The sequence below is a fragment of the Bombus impatiens genome, unplaced genomic scaffold, assembly GCF_000188095.3.
Source record: "Bombus impatiens unplaced genomic scaffold, BIMP_2.2 scf_0151, whole genome shotgun sequence".
NCBI classification, from domain to species: Eukaryota; Metazoa; Arthropoda; class Insecta; order Hymenoptera; family Apidae; genus Bombus; species Bombus impatiens.
The window spans coordinates 840275-849308 of NT_176570.1; the positions used below are offsets into that span (position 1 = coordinate 840275).

Here is a 9034-nt window from a genome sequence, read left to right on the forward strand (position 1 = left end):
ATCTTGCGAAAACTTATCTAACTATGTTTCTATATTTACCTAACTATGTTTCTATAACAATATTAAGACAATTTAAACTGTAAACAAAGTCGGCAGTTTGAACAAACGTTGGAGATCTTCCTAAACATTTTCAGAAGAAAGACCCCGACGTTTTTTCATCTCCGACAGATATAAATAAATGTAGCGACTCAAAGAAGTCAGTAACAATAATTACCATTCGTTTATCGAATAATTAATTACCGTTCGTCTATCGAGTAATAATTAATTACCGTTCATCAACCGAATAATTACCATTGTCTATCGAAAAGTTAGTTATCATTTTGTCTATCGAAGAGTTAGTTATCATTTTGTCAACCGAAGAATTTTATATCCGTCAGTCTGTCAGTCAATTGTCAATATCGACATCGAGTAAGTTTTGAATAAATCATTACATATTGTTAATTTACTTTTGAACAACTTTAATCCTCTCCCGTGCCAGTATTCCCGCACATAGCAGGTTAGCCGAAAGTGGAACTTATTGCCAGTTGCATTAAACGTCAGTTAACGCTACCGAGATAAAACTCTAATCAATAAATAACATACAATAACTATTGGGTTATAACATAAGTAAGTTCAGTTAAACTCAATACATTTCCTTTATTATAACCGAACTTATTTATGTTAATCTAATTAATCCAATATAGTCAAAGAAATAATTAAATTTAAAGCATTCTGGATTTGAAGGAAGTCTTACAAGAAGCGTAAATTCTTGATTGAAGAATCAGTAAGTAAGAGCCAACATTTATATATCTACGTAGAATACTACACCGAACAAGCCGAGAAAGTCAAGAACGTGGATTCCATGGGTTAACCATGCTCGAAGGATATCTGACGGGCCAGTTAGCCTACTTACGAAGACTTGAAATTCGCCCAGACTCGATGTCATCATGACCGGTTCTCACTTATTTCGATAATATTGCCCAGCAATGGCCCATGAAATCTAAGGAAAGGTTTCCTATGCGATCAGCGCCCAACCAACGAGTCACAATTTACCTAAGACTTGCGTAATAATTATGGACGACATCGCCGACGTGCCGAACTCGTGTCTTCGATTTGCCAGGTATTGAAAGAGATTTCAAAATCCGGTCTCTGTGTCACTTTCGAACAGAGAAAGTCGTGCAATTCATTTTGCCGTTCGTAGAACGATTTATAGAAAACTTTCGTTAGAGATTGCTAAGACACTTAGAAATTGAAGCGCGAATAGAAATTGTTCAAATGGAATATTAATGTTCCCAATGCATGAAATTATTATTATCAATGATATTATTAATTTTAAATAATGTTTTGTATTTGTTTCTTTCGATATAATAATGATTTAATATAGTTTAGTGATCTTCAATGTTCGCATTACACAGAACACGAACGAAAAAGTTAAATTTGACTATTGCGCATGCGTTTCGCGGTCTTACGCCGCTTATATCGTCGATATAATGTTTAAACAACATTGTAAATATAATAATACGATGTTATGGTAAAAATAGTAAATTATAATATAAAATATGATTTTTTGTAATATTTTTTATATGAATTACTAAATTTTCTAACACGATACTGTTTTACAGTTGTAATATGACTAACGTCAGTAGCAGACGGCAGCTAAGTCGTCTGCTAGAAACAGCTGACAGTTCTGATGCATAAAAACGTGGTTATAAGAAATTTATTTAGATTATTATGAATCTCTCATCCTTAGTTTTACGAATTTACATGTATAGCATGAAAATAAAACCGCTCGTATGAAAAATCACTGTTTACTTTCCTATATCTCATAAATTTCTCGGTAAAGAAACACCGATTTACCGACACATTTTAGTAGACATTATGTAATTTACAAAATCTACGAAACACTATAATTCCTTCTCTTATACATTTCGTTATTATTGTCTATCACCTTATCTTCCTTTTCATATATACACGTAAGAATTAAACAAAATATATTATATGTGAGGGCGCGGAAAGATTTTTATGCCCGAAACGAATAGTAGGTTATGTTACTAACAACAGAAGAATTACTCGAATATCTGACTGAAAGTGCACGAAATAAAGAAAATTTTCGCTTGCATCACAAAATACTAATACTATGATGATCAGAACTATGATTTGTAATTGCATCGTGACTATGCTGATTCTAGATAACATTATACAAAACGTAACAGTGCCAAGAAGTAAATTTAACGTACCTGACAATGTTGAACCAAGGTACTGGTCGGATGTTCGATTCTAGGTCGTGACTTGACACATGTCGTTGAAACTTTCCTTCGTAATTGGGCGAGATGTCTGAACTGGCACAATTTCTCTGCACGAGCACAGAGCCTACTCGACCCTATACACGCCATAGCGAAAACTGTAGTGAGCCGAGTCACACGACTTACGAAGACTTTCGAGTTCCACTAGCCCCACCGACACTTCAAAATCACTTCCCCACCCACTTTTCCCTTTCCCGTCCCCACCTGTAAATACACCTGCTACACGCGACATTAGTCGGAACAGAACTATACATTATAAATTATAAGTAAAATATTAATCATTGAGTATTCTCCAACAAAATATTGGTAGACTTTCAGGAGAATGCTAAATTCAAAGTCTATTAGCGACCTCTAATTGATGCTTCTATTATTTACTTTCCAAATTCTTATATATAAATTATTTAATGGTTGCTTTCTTTCACTATTTACAGCGTACATTTCCAAATAAGCGTACACTTAAAACAGTTTCTGTGAATCAGAATATATTCTGCAGCGATTCATTTTAATTTTCATACTATTAATCTCTGTTAAATTTCGTAATAATTTTGTTCTTTGATTATAATGAATAAGGTGATTGCAAGGTTTGTAAGGTACACTAAAGATTTGAATAAAGTGAGGCTATATATGGGAATTAAAAAAAAAAGTTATTAAATTTCGTGACCTTTTGCGTTTTAAGAATAAATCTTAACAATACATGTTCATTTTGATTTTACTCTGTGTTAATCTTTATGATCTATGGAGTACATACTTTAAACATGGCGAACGGTATTTTGAGTAGACTTTATGGAGCATTTAAAGCATTTAATCAAGTAGTTGATATTATATTACGTCGTGGCTTTCCATCAGGTAATAAGAAGGATATTCTTATATTGTACTTATATTTAGGTATTATATATAACTCAGAAGTGAAATATTTATATCCTTTATTGTCCCTAACCTCTTCAAAATATTACGAGTTTAAATTGTTTATTATTATTGAAAATTGTTAATGTCATGCAAACAGTAGAATAGTATATGTTTGCATATCTAATCTATTATTATTATCAAATACCATTTGCTTTTGATTTAGGTAATTTATACGCGATCGAATGTAACGCTGTAAATGTGCAGACCATTAATTTTCCTGGACGTTCTATAAAGGATGTTTTAAATGAAACAATTTTATGGGCCGTACCTAAGAAACGACGAAGTATAGAAAAACGTCTTTGTAGAAGATTCGGCTGGCCTGAATATGTTTGGAAACCCCATGTACCAAAAACAAATATCTTAATGTGTAAAAAATGTGGTCACGATTATGAAGCTGGTACACTTTGTGGTAAGATATATAATTTTGAAAAGAACTATGATTTATTGCAACACTAACTTATGATATATTTGGCCTTTTCCAATTTTTATAGGATACTGCTATGAAATAGTAAAAAAGGAAACAAAAGAAATACAGAAAGCTATACAAGATTCATTGGGGTTGCAACCTGTTGAACAGGATGTTATAGTATTATATGAAGGAGAAAAAAAACAATTACAAGATAACTTTTGGAAGGTATTTACATAATGTTACATATCTAAGATAAAATATTTCATTTTATTATTATTGTGCATATAATTTACAATTGTCTTTTTATAGAAACAAAGAATCGTAGAATTACCTAAAAAGAGGCCTGATTGGTTCAATCCAAATTTACTTCAGCCAACAGTGAAAGAATTAGCTGATTCAAAACAAGAAGAATTAGAAACTGAAGTTTCGGAAGATGTTAAGAATAAGTGAATAATTATTTTATATTGATAAGATATTTTTGTTTATATTAAATAAATTTAAACAAAGTAAACTATTGATAATTCTCGTTTTATTTAAAAATGTGACATTATTACAATTATAAATATTGTGTTAATATTTTAAATGTCTCTTATATTTCTATGGTTCATGAACATAAAAATAGGTCTAATATCAATAACAGTCACTTTTTTTACTATTTATGTAGTTTCATTATTTTTATATATGATAGTTCGCTTTTATTAAATCTTTTCTGAATCAACGATTTATAAAATTCAATAATGAAAAACATTTCTAGTTCTGTTATGATTAATATACTTCACAAAAGTTGGTCGTATTTACATTTACCATTCTCCTATAAAAAAGCCACAAAGATATATAAAATTCTCTATAAAATCAAAGGTACTTCATTGTTTATACCATAACCCTCATCCTGTACAATTATTAGTGAACAATTTCAAACCCATCTACAGATACTTCTTTATTAAAGTGGCTCAGAACATGTTCATGAAAATCTGCAAATGTGACAGCTTTTCCATAAAATGATCCACATAATGGACAAATTTTATTGTTTTGATCTGCATTATCTGCTATATTTGAACACTTTTCCAAAGATAGGCTTGTAGTTTGAAGACTGGTTTGAGTTGCACCATGCTCTTTAATACTTTCATTGAAATTAAATTGAGTACCTGCTTGACACATTTTTTTATTCGCATTTGTACGGCAATTATTACACATTAATCCTATAAAATTATATTTGAAGTTAATTCCTTAAAATATATAAATAGATGTATTTTCATCCTGCTTAGTAGACGCAAAAGTATCCATAGTGTCTTCACTGAACAATATCATCAAAATATGGAAAATAGTTTGTATATTTTAAAATTTATAATTATGTGAAATTTATAATTATGTGATATTGTAATGAAATAACCTAGGTTTCTTCTTTAAATGATACTAAACACGACCGTATTAAAATGAATTGAAATTAAACGAGATACACGTGATATATTTAGAAAATGAACAAATTACTAACAAACCCGAATGTTTACTAAGCGAGGATACCAATAATTCTTCATTTATACCTTCTTTTTTCTTCTTGAAGTTTTGCAGTGCCCTTTTCAGTTTTGCCTGTTGTGCCAATAAAGTGTTTTTCATTTGTGAGAGTCTAGTATCATGCTGTTTTAATAATTCTAAATCTGTATCTGAATCCTCCGGATAAGTAAAGCCAATATTTCGTAAGTCTAGTTCAGTACCATTTTGTAATTCAACCATCTAATTAAATAATTATTGTGTAAAAGCAATTATTAATTAAAAAAAAGTTTTATTGTCTTACCTTATCTTATCTTCTTGCTTACCTCTGCATACTGTTGTTCTAGATCTGACTTTTCTAACATAATACTATTTATAAGTCTAAGTGATATCTCTTCTAGACTTTGTTCTTTCTCACCTAGATCAAGATGTAATACCATAATTTTTGTTAAACATACAACCCAATTAAAAAATGAATATTGAATATATACCATTGTTTGTGGTTAATGTACATTGCTGATTATTATCTTCTTTAACAGAGCTAGAGATATCACGGAAACTATAGGACACAATGTCTAACGGTTGCGCTGCAGAATGTTGCTTAAGTGTATCGGAAATTTTTGTCAATTGACTTCCTAAGGACTTATTGGTTCTTATTAATTTAGTCAATCTATTCCATAACTGTCGGTTTTCTCCTGCTACCATAAAGACTTGGTGAGTAAGTTGGGATTTCTGTTTCTTGAGCTCTTCTATTTTTTCCTGTCGATCAAACTATATTAAAGTATAAGACATTAAAATGTAAAATACATATATTTTATGCATTACTATATATGTTATACAAACCTTCAAGGTTTGTACAATAGTTTTTTCATTATCATTAACTTTTATAATGGCTGCAGATTCATCCTTTCCACATTCAAGTCTCAAACACATATTTTCTTCCTCAACAGTAGCTAATCTTGTTTCCAATTGTTGACAACGTTCGTTCATAGTTTTAAATGCAACTAACAAGGCATAATAGTTGCCACATTTTTCAGTATCCACATTCTCAGATTGTTCCATGTCACTCATGTTGTAAAAATGCAATTAGCAAAAGTGAAAATACAATTTCACAATTTGATAATTACTAAAAAGTATAACAGCATTTGTATTAACCAATTGTATATAACCAATAAACACTTGATATTCTTTCCGTTTCCTTACATTTCGATATAACAGAACATTCCATATGAATTTCAAAGAATTTCAAATAGTAAGTAATAATTAAGTTCATAAATAAGACAATGAGATTGTCAAATTAGGTTAAGTTGCTACATATTTTAACACTTTGAAACTTAACACGATTTGTTAATAATTTCGGATTTTGACACTGAGATACGTATAACAAATAAAATTACTCAATGTAAATTTGTTAGTTTGGGATAGTCCCCGTTAACATTATTTATTATCTATTAGCGATATTACCGATTGGACGTAGAAAAGGTTGCCATAAGAACAGTCGAGGTATAGACGTTTGTGTGTGGTACTGTCTTGAATTGTTGAAATCACATGCATTGAATTTGCAGAACATAATCTTAGTATATATTACAAAATAAAAATGGTATAATCTATACATCAATTAATAATAAAGTGAACAATAATAAATTATTTTTAATTAAAGAAATTTCTCTTTTTGTGATAGGACTTTTTCTCCAGGACTATTCTAAACTGCTAATTATTAACAATTTTTGCACATTATATATGTTTTTAATAAGGACATTCATAAAACAGGATAGAACAATTTTCTCAACTTCTATATTTAGTAATAATAGTATGAATAATTAAACAATATACCATAATGGTATTTTTATTAATACATACCATATTTTATGTAATAATAGCAACTTCAATCGTATAACATATAAAGGCTTATCGTTAGGAATATAATTTTGTTCGTAATTGTTAACGAATATTGTCTTAAATATGTTTTCTATTTCTCAATTTCATCAATTTGGCTATTTGAATAGATCAAATTTACGCGCGCTCGTATGCAAGAAACCCAAACGCTTTTATTGGCGCAATATATTGTAAAGCCAAATCAACTGTTTCTATTGGTGCAGAATGTTGTCAAATCAAATCGAGCGTTTCTATTGGTGCAAAATATTGTCAAGTCAAATCGAACGTTTCTATTGGTGTGAAATATTGCGAAGTCCTTGCCGCCAGTAATTCGTAGGAGAAGGGCGTCGCGGGACGGCATTCTACTGTTCAAATTTGTGGGCGAGAGTTCGTTGCGTCACTGCATCATTATTACATTTTCATTTCATCTTTATCATCATTTCTACACTTCTATCTGCTTCAGTTAAATAGTACGTTTTTATTTCATCACTTATTGACCATCATTTTAGTAAAATTAAGAAGTATTCTGCATTCTTTTTGTACTTTTATCGTTGACGTATACTTGACGGTTAGAATCATATTATCGATCTTTGAGCAGAATTTGGGTTCTATTATCCCTTAGTTTCACTGTAATTGGTTTAACTATTATAAGTTATTGGTTTTCATACAGTTACTTAAAATTGTCGGTTTTCTTTTGTACAGATTATTGGCTGGTCACGTGATTGAAAGAATAGGGGTTCACAGCATAGACGCCACAGACGATTAATAATCGATAATTTATACTGGTACGAAATGAACGCCACGGATGATTAAAATCAATTCGTTGATTTTTCATGCAGTTAAACTCCTTAACTTACTTACCTTACCTTAAACTTACTTTAAACAATGAACGATATATTTTCAAGAACAAATTATAATATTTCACATGTTTTGTTTCAGCTTTTTTATAACTCCTATTTTTTCCTGTGCTTCAATACTGAGCATGTAAGAATTTTTGCTTTAATTATTATTAATTAAAAAATAAGATTTGATTTGAAACTTTAATATCAGAATTCCAATCGTTATAGTATTTAGAGTATACTAGCAATTTAACTTTTGTATTATTAATAGAGTTTAAAGTTTGCATAGAGTTTCCTATTTCATTATCTCAAAATTTTTGTTCTATCATCAGCTAGTTTTCAAAATAAATTATTCATATAAAAAAATGATTCACTCATTCATACTATTTATATATAATAATTCATATCTTGTTAAAGGTTTATCACTCTTTACTCTTCCTCTTATTTCCTGAAAAGAACTTAGCAGTGCTTCAAAAGCTTAGAATGTAAGTAATTTTGTAATCTGTGCTTCATTTAATTTTATTCTTTGTATTTAAATTTGTCATTCTTGAATTGAATATTGCCTTCAAAATTTGAATTAATAGAGATTAATTTTCCACTACTTCAAATTTTCAAAATTATTAACGTTATGTTTAAGAACAAATTATAATATTTCATGCCTTGTTACAAATTTTTTCCATGGGATTGCTTGCCTTCCCTTTAGTGACAGCCTTCACGATTGCTTTCCTTGGGCTACCGTAGCATCGATGACCATCGATTTCCTTTTTTTTTGTCAATAGCAAATTAAATAGTATTGGAAATATTATAAAGCACTCCTCGCGATTTATTTTGAGAAATTTTTGTTTTATAATTATAGATTTAATAAATTAGCGTTGCGAAATAGAAAAATATTCCACTCGCGGTTTGTTCGGGACTTTATCGAGTGGATCGCCCTTCTGGCTATTGGATCTATTTCTTTTTCAGCATCCCTCTGGACGTTTGTTAATGGAAATACTGTTGAACAATGTATCTGTTCGATGCTGATGAATATTTTTAATTTGACGTTGTATTACTTAAAAGACATATAATTACTAATTGTGCCATATTATATGATACAATTATGAATTATATAGCAAATAATATGAGCTAATTGGTTGCTACCGTGATTATATTTTTATAAGAATGAAATGGCAGGTATAAATCGTATTACATGTATTTTGTTCGTAATCAATGATTATTATTTTTTAACAATGATG

General features: G+C 29.9%; 3 protein-coding genes across 5 annotated transcripts in view; 1 reads left to right on the forward strand and 2 right to left on the reverse strand.

Moving 5' to 3' along the window:
- Positions 1–2475, reverse strand: part of LOC100745933 (decaprenyl-diphosphate synthase subunit 1) — a 52781-nt gene extending 50306 nt beyond the window's left edge. Inside the window, exon 1 of the mRNA XM_003487401.4 lies at positions 2217–2475. Coding sequence (XP_003487449.1) covers positions 2217–2372 — 156 coding nt within the window. The 5' untranslated portion in view covers positions 2373–2475. The remainder of the gene's footprint in view (positions 1–2216) is intronic.
- Positions 2476–2973: 498 nt separating this feature from the next.
- Positions 2974–4113, forward strand: LOC100746174 (39S ribosomal protein L32, mitochondrial). Its single transcript, XM_003487403.4, has 4 exons — positions 2974–3128; positions 3352–3597; positions 3680–3822; positions 3907–4113. The coding sequence occupies exons 1-4, from the start codon at positions 3011–3013 to the stop codon at positions 4045–4047; spliced, it is 648 nt and encodes a 215-aa protein (XP_003487451.1). The 5' UTR covers positions 2974–3010; the 3' UTR covers positions 4048–4113.
- Positions 4114–4134: 21 nt separating this feature from the next.
- On the reverse strand, positions 4135–6626 carry LOC100746051 (protein spindle-F). Of its 3 annotated transcripts, none has more exons than XM_033319416.1 (6): positions 6550–6626; positions 5929–6211; positions 5577–5856; positions 5412–5503; positions 5139–5328; positions 4135–4796 (listed from the first exon to the last, which is right to left on the reverse strand). In XM_033319416.1, the coding sequence occupies exons 2-6, from the start codon at positions 6154–6156 to the stop codon at positions 4498–4500; spliced, it is 1089 nt and encodes a 362-aa protein (XP_033175307.1). In that variant the 5' UTR covers positions 6157–6211; positions 6550–6626; the 3' UTR covers positions 4135–4497. The 3 variants fall into 3 exon arrangements, with proteins under 3 accessions (XP_033175307.1, XP_012237871.1, XP_003487450.1); XM_012382448.3 differs by having other exon boundaries at positions 4136–4796; positions 6289–6623; XM_003487402.4 differs by having other exon boundaries at positions 4138–4796; positions 5577–5844; positions 6289–6622.
- Positions 6627–9034: the final 2408 nt, after the last annotated feature.